General features: G+C 49.0%; 1 protein-coding gene across 1 annotated transcript in view; it reads left to right on the forward strand.

Annotated features, from left to right (window-relative positions):
- The window catches only part of LOC144138697 (uncharacterized), a 218,673-nt gene that overhangs the window by 187,413 nt on the left and 11,670 nt on the right, over positions 1–19,590 (forward strand). Inside the window, exon 4 of the mRNA XM_077671099.1 lies at positions 14,483–14,806. Within this exon, the coding sequence (XP_077527225.1) occupies positions 14,483–14,806 (324 nt within the window). The remainder of the gene's footprint in view (positions 1–14,482; positions 14,807–19,590) is intronic.

Raw genomic sequence — 19,590 nt, forward strand, 5'->3', positions numbered from 1 at the left:
TTGGAGTTCGAAAGAGGCGTCCACAAAATCGCACACAAATTGCGTCCCCTTGCTAGAAAAAAGAAAGAAAGGATATAAAATGTTACCCGGCCGCGACTTTCTATTTCGTAAATGACACAGAAGCGGCCCTTCCTGTAGGGCGCAGAGCATCAATTAAACACAGTTGTTGGCCGTAGACTGCGATTAAAGCAATCCAACATACCGAACCGCAGTTATTTATGAAACAACGGGTGCGAGTACTGATTTATTTTTTCCGCAAAAATTACTCTACACAAAAAGAAACAACGTAGGATCGCATGGTCTGGCCGTCAAAGTAAGCACGACTGACTACTTCAACACGACCAGATCCGAACAGCGGGTGCTTATCACCACTCCTTGAAAAGAATGTAGCTATGGACCAGCAGGTGGAGCTTGGTGCTTTCAGTGGCCGTGCTCGAAGTGTCCTTTCATTCATCCCTTGGTTATGGTGTTCTTTTTTTATTTTTCGTGTGTAGAGCATTACCTTTTTTTCACATTCCACTGTCATGACCTTCAACACAACCTCCAAAAAAAGAAAAATCAGACAAGACATAACGATCTCGTCAAACAACAAAGAAAGGCAACCCACGTGCGAGGCAGGCCAAACACAAGCCGCGATATACTGCTATAATTTCCACTTACGCCTGAGTTATCTGCTAAAGGTATACTTACCCTTACCGATAGGGTCCTGCTCTTGAAATAACTGTAAGGACACGCATTCTACCGGGGAAAGGACGCGTGCGCGTCTTCTTTTCACAGCGGACAAGTGGACTCGTTAAAGCAGGCCGTTTACGCACTGGTTGTCACGGTTGTATACGGCTGTGTTGTCGAATCTCAAGTTTGTGCTTCACTTCGCAAGTGAGGACGCCCACAGGGTCGCCTGCAAATCTCTTGAAGCGTAACGCGCGCGATTGGGAGGCAACTAGTATTCGGCCTGCAGTCCTTCAAGGAAGCGCTCGTGCGTGCTTTGACCTACATACAACGTTTATTCCTCGTAAAGGAAACGGTTAAACGTCCGCTCTCTGGGGTCTCCTTGAGATAACAAACCCCCCGGCAACAGCGTACCCGCTCTTGTCCAGTTCTAAAAGCTAGTCCCATCATCCGTCTAGGAGGAGTTGGTTTCACAACCGTGTTGGCTGTTTCGTGTGCCCGCCTTGATCCTCGGTTTTGAGCTGCTCCTCCTCACGCGTGTCCCAGCTCACAAGTTTGCTTCGCGTTTCTGCTGTGCGTCAAATACTGGAGCCACAAAAACGCCCCAGGGAAAGCAAAACACGAAGTTGGTAGAAAAAGAAAGTATAAAAGGTAATACTTCCCTGGCAGTCGAGTGAGTGAGTGAGTGAGTGAGTGAGTGAGTGAGTGAGTGAGTGAGTGAGTGAGTGAGTGAGTGAGTGAGTGAGTGAGTGAGTGAGTGAGTGAGTGAGTGAGTGAGTGAGTGGATGAGTGAGTGGATGAGTGAGTGAACGAGTGAGTGAGTGAATGAATGAATGAGTGAGTGAGTGAGTGAATGAATGAATGAGTGGATGAGTGAGTGAACGAGGCAGTGAGTTGGTGAGTGAGTGAGTTTGTGAGTGAGTGAACGACTGGGTGGGTGAGTGAACAAGTGAGTGAACGAGTGGGTGAGTGAGTGAGTGAGTTGGTGAGTGAGTGAGTGAACAAGTGAGGCAACAAGTGAGTGAGTTAGTGAGTGAAGCTAAAGGTAACTTATTTATTAACGTTAAACGGAAGCTGAAAAAAAAACTCTAAGGAAAGAAGACAGTTCTGCAGCCCTATCGGGCTGAAAATGCCGCAATGGAAAATACGACAAAGAAGGAAACCCAACTGAAAGTGAATTGGAGGGAAACGACCGATAAAAAAAAGGCCGCAAAGGACTAGTAAGTGCAGAAGCTGCCCCAATACATTATGCAGGTTCGTCGCTTCAATCTGCGCCCGACAGCCCCAGCGTCTTCCTAATGCCCGCACAAGACAGGCAAATGAGACGATCGCGCGAGAGTGGAGGATATATATATCGGGCTGCTCTTAGCGCCCAAGGAAGGGAAGGACAGGGAAGAACACGAACAGAGGGAAAAAAAAATAAAAGAGGGAACTTTTCTGGACTCCCGTGCACTCCTTCATTGCTCCACTCTCTATTAGCGTACGAAATGCGGAAAGGAGGGTAGGAGCCTTTTTTTCCCCTGTCCTCTTCTTCGAAATGAGAAACAGGGATCAAAATTGCAGCAGACGTGTCTAGAGAGAGCCGGCGCCCTGGCTCTTCTCGGAGGAGAAAGATATGGTCTGGCGCGAAAGAAATTTCCCCCGCCCCTCAAACTAAAGAACCAAATTAATACACAAATAGCTTGAGAAAAGAAAAAAAAAATCCCTGTTCGTTGAGAGTACGTGTTTCGCTCTCCTTTTAAAAAGGACGACCCGCATCACTTCTTTCCCTCTTTTTTTTTTTTTCATTGTCATCAATTTTTTTTTTCTTCCTTCCCGCACCGCGTCAGTTTTTTGCGGGGCAGCCAGGATGTTTGGAGCACTTCTCGCGTGTCTGCTGTGCCTCCCTCGGCGCGTTGTGATTGATCCCTTTTTGTTATCTCCTTACTTTCTTTCACTTTCAACGGCCGCCGTTTACGCCGCTTCGCGAGGGAACCGCGTAGCGCGCCGGCAGCTCGCTCCCGACGGGAGTAATAATTTGGAAGAGGCTGCGAGCACGACGCCGCTTCCCCAGAAAGGAGTCGTCGTTCCCGGCCCGCCCGCGTTCTTTGTCGGGGAGGCCGCTGCTGCCCGGGCATTCGGAGAGCGCACTTCACGCGCCCAGTTCCTTTATCATCGCGCCCTCTTTGCGCGGGAATTAAATTTGGAATCTCTCTCTCTCTCTCTCTCTCTCTCTCTCTCTCTCTCTCTCTCTCTCTCTCTCTCTCTCTCTCTCTCTTGTTCATACTGTCCTGCCCTTCTCCCATGGCAAGCCGGGTGTTTTTAGAAGTGGCGGAGTCAAAAAAAAGATGCCGGTAGGGAGAGGCTTTCGAAGCACATCGAACAGGGCCGGGTGACAGGCACTTACGGGTCGTATAGCGGCCTCCGTTCGCTCTTACTTCGGTGGGGCTTCTGGATGACTGGGCAGCGCTGAGCACCTGGATCTCTTGGGAGTGCATCGACTATATGTCTGCGGCAATGTTTTCAGCGAATGAGGAATGCAGCCCACTTTGTTTGTTGAGCGTGGAACGTTCGATGTTGCTGTCGCAGACAGGAAGTATACGCTCAAAAGAAGGAAGAGGCGTAGGAAGAGGAACAACCTAAGCGATACAGTGGCGCTCACTGCTCGAGGACTCGTGAAAGCAGTGCTTTGGTGATATGTTCTAGTCATGTTCAACGTGTTTCCTTCGGCCATACTCACCATCATTTCATGCCGCATCTGCTTGTCTTCACCATTCATCACATCATCATTTGCGGGTCTGAAGTTCTTGGGCTGCCGCTCTGAATAAACGCCCTGTGCCGACTTTCTCAAACGTCGTTCCTGTCGTTGACGTGTCCCCCCATTAGAGGACGCCCCTCTCCACTTCGCATTCCCGGCAGCCATGTTGCCCCTCCACTCGTATACAGGCAGGCGCTGTTGATTGAGCTGCTGGTTGGAGTCGTCATCGGCGGCTCGACGACAGTCGGTGACAGTGCTTTGTAAACACCGCCAACTGCCATTTGGGTCGAGTGAAGTGGAAGCTACGGCACTTGCACGATGTCCAACTTGTCGTATGCGTGCGGCTGTCGCTACGTCGTGCAAACAAGGACAAGGCCGCTGTCGGTGTTGTCGATAAACGCAGCTCGGTTCTTTCAATCATGAGAATTTTTAACCAGCTTACAGGCGAACTGTTAAAAAGGGGGGAAGGGGGACCTTGTACTGAACATGCCTTCGATTTATCTTCCTTTTTCCTTGCTGAAAGGGGGGGGAAGCGAATATGTAGAGAAAGATTGTATCCCAACCGGGTGTTATTGCTTATTCACTGTTAGTTCAAAGCAATAACAGGAACGTTATATATAGCGCTCAGTAAAAAAAGGAAAAAAAAGTGATCTTCGTGGACGTGGCTCCGTCAGAGGTTATAATGATAAGAGCACTAGCTGTGATCCACCTATAGGGTGGCGCCATTTCGGTTTATGATGCAGTTGCATATTTATAAAATTCCTAACCAGGTTTTGTGTGTTATAACCTCGACGCCAGTAACTTCAATATTGCGCCAAGTTGCCAAAATTCCGCCTCAAACGCTGCTCAAACGCTGAAGCTTATTTCCGCCGCGAAGAACTGGGCCGCAAAAAGAATTTCGTGTTAGAGCATTGCCTCGACAGTGCATCAGTTGGGTTAACGTTTTATTTTGATTGTTGTTCTCACGTAATTTTTCAACTCGAAAGTGTTTCATTCCGGGATTCACGGAGATTTCACTTACGTCATATCCTTCACGGAAGTGACGCCAGTACAGCGAAGCAAGCGGCCTGTAAAGGGTGCATCCCCGCACACAGTGTCTTCTTGCGGGGAAGCAATCTTTAGTACTAAAGAATACGTTATACTTAGGGTTGTTTGTTTTCGGGTTTTACATTTTGACACGAAAGTGTTTTATGCCGGGACACACCAAGATTTCACTGACGTTATATCCGTCATGGAAATGGCGCCAGTACACGTTTGCCGAAGCGACCCTCCAGCAGGACGTCGCTCGCCAAGCACACACACAAGAAAGCCGCCGACCCGCAAATCATACTCAGCTGCAGATTTCTTTGCACATGTCACTTTCGTGTTTTACCAATTCCTACGACAGAGGAATGAACCACAGATTTTTTTATTTAGTTGCTGGTTTCTTATTTTTTCTCTCTAATTTCATTTTGACCTGATTGACGTCAGTAATGTACGCGTGCTGGTGTCAATCATTCCCCTACAAAGAATTTCGTCATGACGTCCCTCGCCTGTACCTTACCGCCGCAATATTGACGTTTGCGCGAACCGTTAGAACTCCGATTTCGACCCCACGAAGCGTCTTTCCAATCTGTACACATTTCGAGATGCTTGTTTTCCGGTTTTAAAGACGAGCGGCCTTTTGTTAAGTGCGTAAACGTGCGTGCGCCGAGGCATTCAGTTTGTGCCCACTGCGTTTGAATCTGTAAACAAGCAACTACGTCTTTCTTGGCCAAACGCGGCACGCGAACTTCCGAGCGAATAATTCGTTCCGCATGCCTCGAAAGAACTAGAGCGCTAAACGTCGCGTCGGGGTAAAAACGGAGAACAGAACACTCGCAGTGTTTACTCCTTCCGAGCAAATGTTTACACTGCCTGCCGTGCTCAGACGAGAATCTGTCATCCGTCTCTTTTTCTATTTCGAAGCCTCACCGAAGTTGTCGGTAAAACGGGAGCTGGATGATTAACGTGCACGTCGAGCGAATTTTGCGCAGCGGAGATCCTCTCTCCCACATCGCGGGCGCTTTTAAAGAAACGAAACGCACTGTGCGAGTGGAATGGCGGAGGTTCAACACAACAGAGCGGTTGGACGGCTTCTCACTTAACCGCTGCTTGGCGAAGGGAACCCTAACGAGTGAACAAACTTAAACTAGTAAACACTCATCCACCTAGTTGGGTTTCGTTTTGTGTGGTTATTTTTTCATTGCTCGGCTGACGATGTGTTTCTCGCCGATGGGAACGCTTTTAACACGAAAGCGTTTTATTCCGGGATTCACAAAGATTTCTCTTACGTCAAATCCGTCGCGGAAATGACGCCAGTGCAACAAAGCAAGCGGCCTGTAAAGAGTGCAGCCCTGCACACAGGGTCTTCTTGTGGGGAAGCAACCTTTAGCACTGAAGAGTACGTTATTAGGGTTGTTCGTTTTCGGGTTTGATATTTTAACACGAAAGTGTACGATACCGGGATACACAGAGATTTCACTGACGTCATATCCGTCACGAAAACGACGCCAGTACACCTTTGCCGAAGCGACCCGCCAGGAGGACGTCGCTCGCCAAGCACACCCACAAGACAGCCGCCGACCCGGAAATCATGCTCAGCTGCAGATTTCGCTGCACATCTCACTTTCGTGTTTTAGCGATTCCTATGACAGAGAAATCAACCGTTTTTTTTTTTCTCTTTGAACTATTCGAACTGTTTGAACCACGCTCTGTAATGGCGCACTTGCGCAAAAGTATTGTCCCGAGCCTTATTGTTCGCCAGACTGCGCTGTGGCGCGCAACGCAGCGGGTATACTCTGCAAACGGACTGCAGCTGAAAGTTGTTGTCGGTATTTAGTTATGGGACCATCTTGCGGGCATTGGGGAGGCTGCGTGCGTTATACGAATAGTCCTGTTCTGTACTCGCATACTGCCGATTATCTTCATTGTTTTTTTTTCTCCTTTCAACTTCGCTAAGTCATTCCCCTACCTTCATAAGGGCAACGTCCGTACCCTCCAAAGTCCGTGAAATAAATCAGGCCGTATCTTTCGCCAGGCACGTTCGTACACGTATTCATGAAGAGGTATTTTCGCGGAAACCAAGCGCGCGTACGTATTAGTTGCATCCGCTCGAAATGAGAAGCGAAGGGCACGCCAGCGTCGAAACTGACTTGTTTTTAAACCCTCCGTCCCTCCCTCCTTCAGAACATCTAGAGCTGCGATTTTTTGCAATGAATGTTCTGATATTCTTTTGCCTAGCTACCTCGAGAAGTTGATCATTCTACGGTGAAAGGAGGAAGGGATGTCGAAACAGTGTCCGAGCAGGCAGCTTACCCCGTCGGCTGTAGTCATCCGTACACATCACTTTGTAAACTTTGTATGGCTGGCTTTCCGGCACTGCTCTAGTACTGCGCAAAGGAAACCAACTCAGTGGCGCGCGCAGCGCGGGAAAGCCACAAGCGGTAGGTGCCTTGCGGCAAAGACAGCTTTTTGCATCGTCGCCTTGCATTTTGCATCCTTGCATTTTGACAGCCTTTTGCATCGTCGCTTTTTGCATCGTCGGAAAGAACAGTGCGAATCCAAAACAGCCAAGGTAACCAAAAAAGAGGCAAGGCAGATTGAAACGAATAAATGGAGGGAAAAAATGGAAGCTAAAACGTCGTTAGAGATGTACAGGGCTGAGAAGATGAACATCAGAAAGGAAAATTTCTACGATAATTCCCAGGGCAGTGCTTTGCTTTTTGAGGCTAGAGCAGGTTGCCTGCGAACTAAGAGTTTTGTGGGGAAGTATTCACAAAATGATGGGGTATGCGTGGTCTGCGGAAAAGAAACAGAAACTATGCGGCACATTGTGTTGGAATGTGAGGGTATCCATCCAAATCTACATGAAGGGAATATTGGACTTTCAGGAGCCCTAGGATTTAAGGGTATCACAGAGGAAGTTAACTTCAAGGCTGTCGAGGGGACGAAAAGAAGATTAGAATGCTGGTGGACGAAAAGCAGAGAGGGGAATATTGCCTAGGACAGTTACCACCTGTAACAGAAAAAAAAAAAGTATGTTGTGCCTAATAAGCTTTTTGTGCCTGCCCTAAGCAGCGCTAGTATTGAACCAAAAGTGTAAAACATAGGTATATTAGTCTTTTTTGGTAAGATGACATGTCATCACCCCGATACAAAGGGGAAACCAATAGAAATCATCATCATCATCATCATCAGCCAATGTTTGGCGATGAGGGGGGAAAAAGTAGAGAAGGACGGAGGAATTTCACGGGGCTTCGAGGACCCCGGAAAGGCCTTGGGTGTTCTTTTTGGACACCAGTACTTCCATTTTATAACCCGCATGTTTCCTGAGATGCCCGTGAGTCTTACAGGCTCAGCTACGGCTAGCGAGGAATGCAGACGTCGTGTATTGGTTTTAGCGCTGTAGCGCTGGGTTTCTAGTAGATGTGACAAAGGAAAAAACGTCCGTGCGTTAATGATTTGAACCCGCGCCAACGAATTCCTGCTGTTAGGTGTGGCCTTTGAATATGGTGCGTCGCGTACGGCAAAAGCGAAACGCCGTAGTAGACGTTTGTGGGTGTCTACGTTAGCTGAAATTCATTTTCAGTCGCTACCTACGCAAGGAAAACTCAGTCCCAGCTAACCGTAGCAGCGGGCTTCGAAAGATTTGTGCGCCTAATGATACACTTATTTTTCCTCGACTTGTCAGCAAGCTGAGTCGATACAAACATTCAAACATGAAATATACTCCAACGAAGACAACGATCCTCGCCAAAGCTCCTATGGGACTTTCTCACAGCCTTTTCTCCCCTACAGCAGCCCATCGTGCTTATACCCCCTCTCCACAATCCCACACACAGTGGTTGATGTCTGTCGCTAATTCTCAGATGCCATTCTACCCATCTCTCTCTCTCTCTCTCTCTCTCTCTCTCTCTCTCTCTCTCTCTCTCTCTCTCTCTCTCTCTCTCTCTCTCTCTCTCTCTCTCTCTCTCTCTCTCTCTCTCTCTCTCTCTCCACGTCTGCAAATATGCAGGCTAATCCATCACGAACTTCTTCGAAACAGCAGTCGTTTGGACGTATGTTTTCTACCAGAACATGCGTGTGGCCGTGGAAGCGGTCGGAGAGTCATCGACAGTTGGGAAATCGACTGGCATCGGCTCAAGCTCGCAGCGTGGCTTCTTGGCTGGCCTCGCTGTCACCGCCTCCACCACACAGACGGCCGCGTGCAGTAGACGAGAGCTCGACGTTGCGCGCTGCTGGCTCAAGTCATCCAGAAAGCGGTTCGGCTGCCGAGGCGTAACGGAAAAGCGAAAGCGCGCGCAATTTCCAGCCGCCCGATTAGCCGCGTGGCAGGGGCAACCGTTTCTACGCTCGAGCACCTCCCTTGCCACTCACCTTGACATTGCGCTCGCGGCTGCTTTCCTGGCAATGTAAACACGCAGCAAAGTGCCCAGGGATCTCGAAGGCAGAAAAGGCGGTTTTGGCAAAGTGCCTGTTGTGCGCGCACCACGCCCGCCGACGGCTCGAGGTGGAAAGAAAAGAAAAGGACACTGACAGAACCTCCCCACAACCAATCACGAAGATGTCGCAACTGTGCATTTTCTTGTTGGAGCTGAGGAGTCCGAATGCGCGCGCGCTCGGCCTGGTCAGGCCACTCAGCGTTAGGTGGGCAAGACTGTCATTTGTCAAGACAGTAGTTGCTGCTCTATAGGGTGCGCTTTGACCAGTCTGGATGGGAGTTGCGGTGTTTGTTGCGGCGTTTCATCCAGATTCGCAGTGTGTGTCACGTGAAGGTGCGCAGCGGCGTTGTATCCTTGCAGCAAAGCCACAAAAGTAACTTCGTATTTCGAGGGGGGTTGGCTGCTGTGGATTGTGGATTTCCCACGGCGGGAAATCGCCCAGTTCCGTTCGTGTTATTCACATGAGGTGGTGGTGGTGAAACATTTATTCAGATAAAAGTGGTTCGCGCTTGAAAGCGGGAGAAGCCCTCAGTCCAGGGCCCCTGCGGTCCTGCGTGCTCGGTCCGTCCACCAACTGTCGCTGGTCCTCAGGGTCCGAACTGCACAGTGCTGCCTCCCACTGCTCGAGAGTGGGGTTGCGAATAATGGGGGCTGCTGGTGCGTTCTGGCAAGCCCACGTGGTGTGGTACAGTGTTGGATGTTGGTGTGTGTGATCTCCTGCACACGTTCCCTTAGCAGAACACTGTCCTTGTAACTTGTACGGCTGAAGAATTGAAACAACGTTTGGTAGCCGCGCGGGAGAGTCAAAAGACGCTCGTGACTGCTGTAAGAAATACGAGTTGTACAGTCGGGCACCGATTTCCTTTCTTTGGCCCCTTTGGCTAAGATATGCTACTATACTCGGTGACAACTTAACAACGGCACCGAAAGTTGCCGCTGTGCCTCACCGTAGCCGGATGTTTCTCCGCGCAGTGCAAGTAGGGCGTTACTGGGAATATTTTGAACATGGCGTGAGCCGTTCCCGTGATTTTTTGGACTTAATATGCTTATAAACGACTCCGGTGACGACAAACAAACTGCGTGAGACAAGGCAGACGATATTACGCATTCATAGCAAACCCCTCTCAAAACGCGCGCGCACTGATCCGGCGCTTTGGCGGAGTGATACACTACATGAGGTGGTGCCGTTCTTGAGTTGTAACCGACCGTTTGCCTCTTCCACGTGGTTCAGACAATAGAAAAGGATGTGGCGCGGACGCACAAATCGCGTAGAAACTCTCCGATTGCCATAGACAGAGGTGGGAAGAATGTTTTCAACTTAAAAACAGACGTGACACATGAAAACCGTCACGCAGGCGCCCGTGTTATCTTTTCCTATGTGTTACGTGTGTAATCACGGATGCAATGGACAAAGCTGGCTCGCACGAGGCGGCGTACTCGATGTATAAAAAATAATCTGATTTGAGCGTGTTCCGACGCTGTTGTAACCTGAAAAGGTCGCGCTGTTTTCTGACCTTCTTATCTGAACCAGCCTGTACGATGCGTTAAAGATGCCTCGCAAATACCAGAAAGCCTTTCCTTATCGATCACGGCGTGTATGTATATTGAGCCCTAGATATTGCGAGGGTGGAGTGGAGCCATACGCTTAACGAGAACCCTAACGATGTCAGGAGACAGAGCATTTACTCCGTGCACGGCCGATTAAATCACTGTAGCAGGAAGTTGTGAGCGGAGTCGCACTTATCCAGTTGGCATCGCTCCAGCTCATTCTTCACCCGGTCGAGGCACTTTCTTTGTAAGAAGGCTGGAATGTACGTGCTCACCGCTATTTGCCTGGTGGTTTTTAGACGACACGCAAATATTTTTGCTTCGAATTGTTTAAACGCGACACGTTCTGAGGTCACTTGTCAAGCATTTGGTGCTAATTTAGCCCCCCCCCCCCCCCAAAAAAAAAAAAAAAAGAAATAAAAAGAAAAAAAAACTGGGTTATAAAACTTCTACGCTGATTGGATGACAGGCCGCGCGGTAACGCGCCCCGGGTCAATGCGTCTCTAAACCTTGTATTGTTTGAAGGCGAAATTTGCCAAGCGATTATCACACCTCATTACGGCTACATCGTGTTCGCATACCTTTCGTCATCTTTTGACGCGAATAACTCCGACAGGCAGCCTGGCCGCACTTCACGCGGTAGCAACCGTGTTCGCCTGTTCTACGCACGTGCCGCCACGTGTATACGTCACGGTGCACGCGTCAGGCCGGTTGTTGTTCCTCTCTGCCGGTGTGCTGGGACAGCTCTGTGTAGAGCACTTGGCCGCTCCTGTGGCGACCCAGGCTCAAACCCCGCATGAACTCAAATGCGTTTCAGATGGGAAGCATGCCATGCTCGGGGCTGTGTCCCCCCCCTCCCTCGTTGTCGTCCGCCGTCCGCACTCTACTGCGCATGCGCGTCTCTTCAGCTCCGTCAGCATTTGGGCTGACGTCAGCGCAGTCCACTATAAAAAGAAATCGTTAGGCGGCGCCCGGTTTCGATCCCACGACTTTCTGGCCGCGACGGGAGGTACGCGGCGCTCTTCCCACTCTGTCCCACTGCGCTACAAACCGGGACGGGAGCATGTGCTACGAACGCGCCTTATGTCCTTCACTCATTCAAACTACGTCAAGAAGCTACTGATACAACGAAGGCACGCGAAGCTGAACGTCAACGGAAACGACGAACTGAAAACTAATGGGAATTTCAGTCGACCCCATGGCTGCTTCGCATACTACTCGGGATTCACCTACGGGAAGATTGTGTAATTTTTCTTATTTATTTTCTTTCTACAACGGTGATCGTTTTGGCACCGTTCCTACTGTCGCCGCTGCCGGCGTTGATGACCACGGTCATTCTCCGCGTTTGATCAGACACCAAAGGCTTTCGCCCTAATAACCAGACTTTGGTTGCTTGGACTCTCCTCTTTCTACGTGCGTCGGACGCAGAGCCTAGCGTCAGGAGGACAGACGCGTACTCTTCAGATTCCACATTCCTTCCTCTCACGTTAACATTTTGTCCTCTCTCGCTCGCTCATGCGAGGCTTCTGCGGCGCTGCGTCGAATTACCGCGCTCGGCAGGCAGGCACAAGCGGGCCCTCTCGAGAAGTGCATGCTCCCCGCGCCCGCTTCTCGCTCGTGCTCCTTAATCGGTGCCAGGCTGCTTCGATCCCCGCGTGGTGCCGGGCCGCGTTCCGCCATCGAGCCGCTCGCCTTTGTTTCCGCCGCCCGAGAGCCCCCCTGCCCTTCCGGCTCCTCGTCTGGCGACGCCGCTCTGCCCGCTAATGACCGCCTCCCCCCCTCCTTCCATTGCGTCCCGCATTGGATGCCGGCCGAGCGAGCTAATCTTGCGCGCGACGCGCCCTTCCGCGCTCGTGGGCGGCCCGCGCACAGATCCGCCTGGCGCTGAGCGCAGCTCGAGTGGCGAGCGGAAGCCCGGATGGTGGTGGTACAGGCAAACACCGCCTGACCGGAACAGAAGTGGAGTAGTTGTGCCGCCCCCCCACCTCCGCCCGAATGTCGCTCGAAGTTGGCCCGGGCGGTAAACATTGGCCGGCCGCAAATGCGCGACGTACTTACTCGGCTTTGCTGCTGCTGCCTGGTGCTCCGGACGTGAAAGGATGAGGCGGTCGTGATCAGTGCAGTAGGCTGTGTTTGTTGTCTGCGCGTGCTGGGAGGGCAGGAATGTGGCTGGGGGCTCGCAATGCACTATGGTACGGTGTACAAGAGCAGAAGATGCAAACACCACGGTAGGGCAGAGAATGGCACAAGTTAGAAGCAGGTCAGGGACGAAATGGCTGTTTTTGCAATATCGACATTCAGCTACACAGTAACTACAGGACGGTGCTTGTCCTGTGGTTATTCTTCGGTCTGTATCGTCTTTCGCGCTGTGATTAGTTATGAACACCTGCCAACTCACCCAACTTTCAACTGTCCTGCAGGAAAGGAATCTGTATGAAAGAAGAGGTAAACCCAGCTTTGTGACAGTGTGCACGAGTGATCAAAGAAGGCCATTGTCAGCGTGAAAATATGTTTTCATACTACCTTTCTACATGCCGTGCACAGCACGAAAGCTAGTGCTAAGGTCCACAGACCATTTCGTAAATTACATTTGTTTTCCATATCGCAACGGTCACAAAGCGTTATTTGAATTTCCGTGTGCCCATCGATATGGTGTACTTCAATAATCCCCGTGGATGCAGGTGCGATTCCCGGCTGTGGTGGCTGCGTTTCTGATGGAGGTGAAAAGGGAAAACGGCGACATGTTTGAGATTTTGGCACACGTTAAAGATCCCCATGTGGGGATCTTTAAAAATTAATCTGGTGCCCCCCACTACGGCGCACCTCATTGCCTGTGTAGTGTCGGCGTGTTAAACCTCATAATCAATCAATACCACCAAAATCCAGGGCATCTCTGTGGAGCACAAGTTTTCACTCAGCTTCAATTTATCAAATCAAATAGTACGTTCTCAGCATTATCTGGTCTGTTTTAGTTATTCGGTTATGGTTGCATGCATTTTTCATGTCTGTGAACACAAACTACCGAGGCTCCTCATGTCTTTCAAATGCGAGGTAGAGCACTGGATGGGCGCGGGCTTGAACCCAGGACCAGTTGATAATCAGGCCTTTGAGTACACGTGAACGTGATATATTTCATGCAGCAAGGCCTTCTGTGCCAAGCTGAAGTGACACATGGAATTGCAAAGAATTTTTTCTTTTGGTTTCTTGCCCTGCAGCATGAAGTAAGCCTGACATGAGAGGAAGGGTTGCCTCCTAGGGCAGCCAGATAACATCACAAGCGCTTGGCCTGGGCTAAACTAGTCGCATCTGTTGCGGGAGAGGAAACTGTGATCAGCATTTCACTGTGCATCAGCGGAATGAATTCGTAGCCGCTATCTCTTCATTCATCTTGTGTCGCCACCCTCTTCTCCTTGGTTGTTGCAGCCTAGAAGCCTTGTAGTTCAGGTTGGCTTTCATTGTGACATAATATATTTTATATTCCACATTATTGGAAAATATTTTATAATCCGACATTAAACAATTAAGCAATAACCTAATTTCTCCACCAAGCTACGTATCATCACGTTGTGATCACATCCACAAAGTTGACATCCCTATGAGTCACACGTGTTCATACGCATGTTCATTCATTCCACGAACATCACATGACTGGAACAGCCCTCCGGCAGTAACCATGACTGTCGTAAACAATGATGCTTTATGATCAGTTATTGGTAATCAAAACCACTCCAATAGCCATGAATGAATACTAATTTCCTCTTGTATTGGCTTGATCTTTCGTGTAAAAAGCAATGTTGGCTTCTTCTTGTAGTCATTGACCCTTTGTGCACAGAATTTCTGAACTTTTGATGTGCTCTTGCGCAATTTCTCCTTTTTGTATGATTGCTTGATGGGCACTGTAAGCTGTACTTGTTCGAGAATGTTAAAACCTACTCCCCTCTATAATGCTTTGGGCCTGAGGGTACCTGTAAATAAATAACTAAATAAACATAGCTGCTTGCCCGTGCCATCCACAATGAGCTGTTCCGCCTGTTATATACTATATTCTGCCTTTGTGCCCGTGCAGGCCTCCTCTGTCGTTCCCTTCCGCGGTGGACCGGGAGCCGAGCCGGCCTCCCAGCTACCGTTCACGCACCAGCTCGGCGGGCGGGGGCATCCTGCGCTCGTGCGTGGGCGGCAACGCCTCGTGCAGCCAGGACACCCTGGCCACTGTGAGCCCCGCAGCCACGCCCGCGGCCACGGACGACGACCAGCCGCTGCACAGCCGCAACCCCTCGCTCACCCTCAGCACGCTCTCCCAAGACGACGCCGCCGCCGCTTCCTCCTCTGCGGCCCACGGGGCACAGACCGCGGCCACGGTGCACCGGAGCTTCAACGCCACCGTGCACGGGTCAGTGCTGCTGTCGGACATCAACGGGCCACAAAGGCAAAATAGAACTTTGCTCAGGTTGAAAGAACTATCCTCTGGTAACTCATGCACCCGCTGCGGTGGTCCAGTGGCTGAGACAACTCTGCTGCTGAGCGCGAGGATGTACCATACTTACTCGCATAATGATTGCACTGGCGTAATGATCGCACCCCTGAAGTTCATTGTCAAAATACAACTTTTTTTATTTCCTGCACAATGATCGCACCCTGAGCTTGCCACAGCAATATGTCGTATGTGCGTCAAGTCTAGCTGGTGGTGGTCGTGCTTAGCTATGTTTTCTATTTTTCCGAAGTGGACGTGGTTACATTATTGCCACAGACTTTCCAGTATTAGTGATATCGGCTAGCATGACTTCATTATTGGTGCGGATGAAACTCTCACTAAATGCACATAATGTTCTAACAAGACAGAAAAAAAATGAAACACGCCAGCTTGCTGCGTCTGCAGCCGTGTCTGCAGTTTTGATGTACCGCACTGTGACAACAGCAGCTACTTATTGGTTGACCCATCCTCACCTCGCAGCAAACTTGTTCTGGCGTGTTCCATAATTCATGAAAACACTGCATTTTGCATCATTTTGCTACGCGGCTGGCGGCGGTCCGTGGGGTATTTATCATGCTTTTATTTATTATGTTTATTATGTTCAGGAGACATATCGTAAAATTTCTGAGCTGCAACTTGCTTGCGTTTTCCGCGCTGAAACTTTTTTCGCGAAAAATTCACCCCGCGTAATGAATGAAACCACCTAAATTTGCATCATATTTTTGGGGAAAAAAAAAAGTGCGATCATTACGCGAGTAAATCTGGTAGGTTCGATTCCCGGCCGCGGCGGCCGCTTTTTTGATGGAGGCGAAAAGCACGTTAAAGATCCCCAGGTGGTCAAAATTAATCCAGAGCCCTCCACTACGGTGCACCTCATCACCTGCGTTGCGTCGGCGCGTTAAACCCTACAATCAACAATCAACTCTTTGGCAAGCAAGCTGTTATTACAGGTTATTGCAACTTGACGGATCCAGGAAGCCAAATTCACAGCTCAATAACAATGCTTCTACGTACAGTTATAAAAAGGGCATAATAGGATGATGCAACTTTTTTGGCAAAACGTAGTTGCAATAACCCGCCAAGTAATGTCAACAGTAAGACAATTATATCATAAAAAAATAAGATTGAACATGCTGATTCGATGTTAAGCACTCATTTACCACATACATAAAACGCTAGACAGAACAATGACCCCACATCCACCCAAGTAAAAAAGTAAAGGAAATACAATTCAAAAACAGTCATTTCCGACAAACAATTGCATTCTTGGGTTGTGATGAGCACTCGGGAAACTTGGCATTACGTTATGGCAGACCTGCTGTAGGATAGTTTGCTGTGCGCTTTCGCAATGCATGCAAACATTTGGCGGCAAAGTTCCATTTTACAGTGGGCTTCTCATGCAATGCCAGCTGTTTCCAGTGATGTCCGCGGAAGAACTCATTAAGGCTCATCTCATGAATCAAGATTACGAGACTCTCGAAAGCTGCCTCTGGCGCTCATATTCTCAAGAGGCTACGAATCTCCCCTCTAGAACCCCCAGAAGACAAAACCACACTCCCTCACGACATCCATTCTAACTTAATTATCAAGCCTATACTCAGAAACATGCACCCACAATTTAACACAAAAGGCGTTCGCAATGTGCGCAAGCATTACATAAACAATACTGCGACAAACTTGACGTCCATTACATCGACACAACGGAATATCGGCCGCATGGTACCTTCTCAACCGTCTCCCATTGCCCATCCAATCAGGTCCAGTGCAACTTCCTGACCATTCGCACCACCAACCCAGCCACGGCAAAAGAGGCGCCGGTAGCATTAGCGCTTACGCAAAAGCCGATCCCCTCCACAATCATCACCGATTCTAAAACGGCAGTTCAAAATTTCGCCTTCGGCTTCATTTCGCCTCAGGCACTCAAAATTCTCCAACAAGCACCCCCAACGTCCCCCGTAGAAATCATCTGGGCTGTGGCGCACGCTGGCCTGGAGGGGAATGAAGCTGCCACAGTATGGCTCGAGAACTCGCCATCCAAGCCGGGGTCGTTCCCCTACCATGGCGCCAGATCCGCTAGAGACCGGATGATCACGTACAACGAAATTGCCACCCATTACCACCTCTCTCGCCGTGTCTACCCCCGGCACACGTAAAAACTCAACATCCACCAAGAACACACAAGGCATCTTTTGTAAACAAACACATTTCCCAGCCCCGCTAAATTACACCTAATTCAGCCAGCCCTATACCCTTCACCTAACTACACAGCCTGCCAGGCCTTCGGCATCCTTCAGCACCTTATGTGGGGATGCCCCTGAGATCCCTATCCGAAAATAACCACATGTGAGGAGTGGGAGGAGGCGTTGTGCTGGAGGCTGAAGCTTCACTGGCCACTCAGGCGGCTGCGGCTGCGGTTGCCGCCAAAACAGCGGCCACCATCGTCGGCTAACTCTGCTCTCAAACAAATGTTTCTTCTTCTTCTTCTCTGCACTGGCATATAACTAAATCTTTTTGTCATTAAATAAAAAAATACAGATAAATATGCTTGCTTTCTGAGCTACGCACCAACCATGTGCGGAGTGGAGCTTCTTCACAGAAATTCACTCCACCATGAGGATTCCCCTAAATCTCGTCGATTAAAACCAACAATGTGCTCCTTCAATTTCTGCTCTCACCACAAGCCATTTTGTGAGGTTCGGGAAGAAACACAAAATGAACATGGCAGATACGGTCGTGGCATCCTGAGGTTTTCGCTTTTCATTTTAAAGCAGTTGCATATTTAGGTTTTTGTCGTTCGTTTAGTGTTCTTTTACCCACTGTCCTGCTATTACGTCTGTCTCTCACACCAGGGGCTGCAGTTTGTATCTCAGCTTCAAAGCGTGCAGTTCTTACACTGGCATGATAGTGCACCTCTAGAGTCACTTCATACACCCTATCAGAGAAGCATGGGGTGTATGAAGTGCCCACTGCTTGCAAGAGCTCGTGTGCCTAACGTTCAATAATAATGTTGCTCAGCTGCTATATGCTATCATCATCACCAGTTGGCACATGCAGATGGATCTTGCTGCATAATTTGTGAATTCGAGTGATTATGGGACGGAAAAAACCTCGTTTCTGAAAGACCGGCCATGGGATGTGCGAGCATTGTGAGAGTAGTTTCAATAATACCCTGTTAGTGTACAGTGCAATGATATTGTAGTGGCCGATGCAAACTTTGCGGCGATAGGGATTTTAAGGGCATTCTGGACAGTTTACATTATGTCGCATACATTACTGTTTGTCATTATACAGTAAGCCCTCATTACAGAGGCACTGTTACAAGAGACATGCGTTTATAAGCGACATTTGGAAATGGTTTGCTTGGTCTTCCTATGCTTGCCATATTAGCAGCATTGCATACAAGAGGCATGATTACAGGATGCACTGGTACTTACTAGTAAGGGCAATTTTTTATATCTCCCTAGAGTAAATTCTTCAGTATGTATTTAGAAGAAACATGATAGTAGAAGAGCCTTATATTGCAGGTCCTATGAAAAACTGCCTTTGCAAGCATGGGCCTACATTCAAGAGACTGCAGAGGCTCCGGAATTTTTTATTTTTTTAGGCATTTGTGTCTGCAGATGGGGACCTTGTGTGCTCCGAAAAGCTTAGAGATCATGTGACCCTCGCACAAAAAAAAGTGGTGCCATATAGGATGAACCAGAGGAAAAGGACAATGAGAATATTGCAGGGCAGAGGGTGTCTGCACGTGAGGTTGATGAACAACTAAGAGCACTTTAACAGTATTGTGAGCAACGGGAAGGCTTCAGAGTGAAGTGCATTACTTGTAGAAGTTGAGAAGGAAGCGAACACAATCCTCAGCCACAAAAACTGCTGCGAGTGATTTCTTTCAGCCATACTGAGCAATTTCTTGTTCACCCGTCTAAATGCACTTAGATGCTGGTGTATAACAAAGTGGCCTAGTCGGCAGTGTTTTTAGAATTCCCATTTTAAAGAGGACTTGGTTACAAGAGACATGTTCCCTGCTTCCAATGAGTGTCTTGTGTAGCGAGATTTTACTGTACAAATTTTTCTGGCTATTGCGGATGATACAAATTCGTGAGCCACCACTGCATGTGAGTGGGTCAGTGCAGCCAGTCTTGGAGGAGTGAGGGAGCTTCTCAGGGTCTAAATACAATGGGTCCGGTTGTAAACACAGAAGCATGAGTATTCATTGTTTTCAAAAGTACCCGCAAGTAGCTGTAAACGGGTTGCAGTTCAAGCTTTATACTGTCGAGGAACTTATAAAAGGCGTTAAGCACGGCAGTTTGCGGGATATATTTCACACTGGATCACTACTGCACTCCATTGAGCTGTGATTTCCTAATAAAAGGCAATTGTTATAGCACGCGCATTTGTTCAGTTAACGTTGTCAGATTGCGACCCACTAGGATGCCTGATGTGCCTGTACTTTTTGATACTAGCACTGCGCACGTACCTTCATTTATTGCTCGCTGCTATGAGGTGTTTGCTAGGAATGACGCACGAGGTTTTACTGCTTACAATGGAGCACACTCATGGGTCAGGCCACTCACTTTGTGTAAGAAAGAGCCAAGCTTCCGGAGATTGCGAGTGTGAAGCACAGCTTTACCGTTACACGTTCCGTATCATTCATGCGGAGATATTGCTACCATTTCTTTATAATATCAATCATTCGTATGTGC

This window comes from Haemaphysalis longicornis, unplaced genomic scaffold, assembly GCF_048455015.1.
Source record: "Haemaphysalis longicornis isolate Haplotype H1 unplaced genomic scaffold, Haemaphysalis longicornis Haplotype H1 scaffold_5, whole genome shotgun sequence".
Classification (NCBI taxonomy): domain Eukaryota; kingdom Metazoa; phylum Arthropoda; class Arachnida; order Ixodida; family Ixodidae; genus Haemaphysalis; species Haemaphysalis longicornis.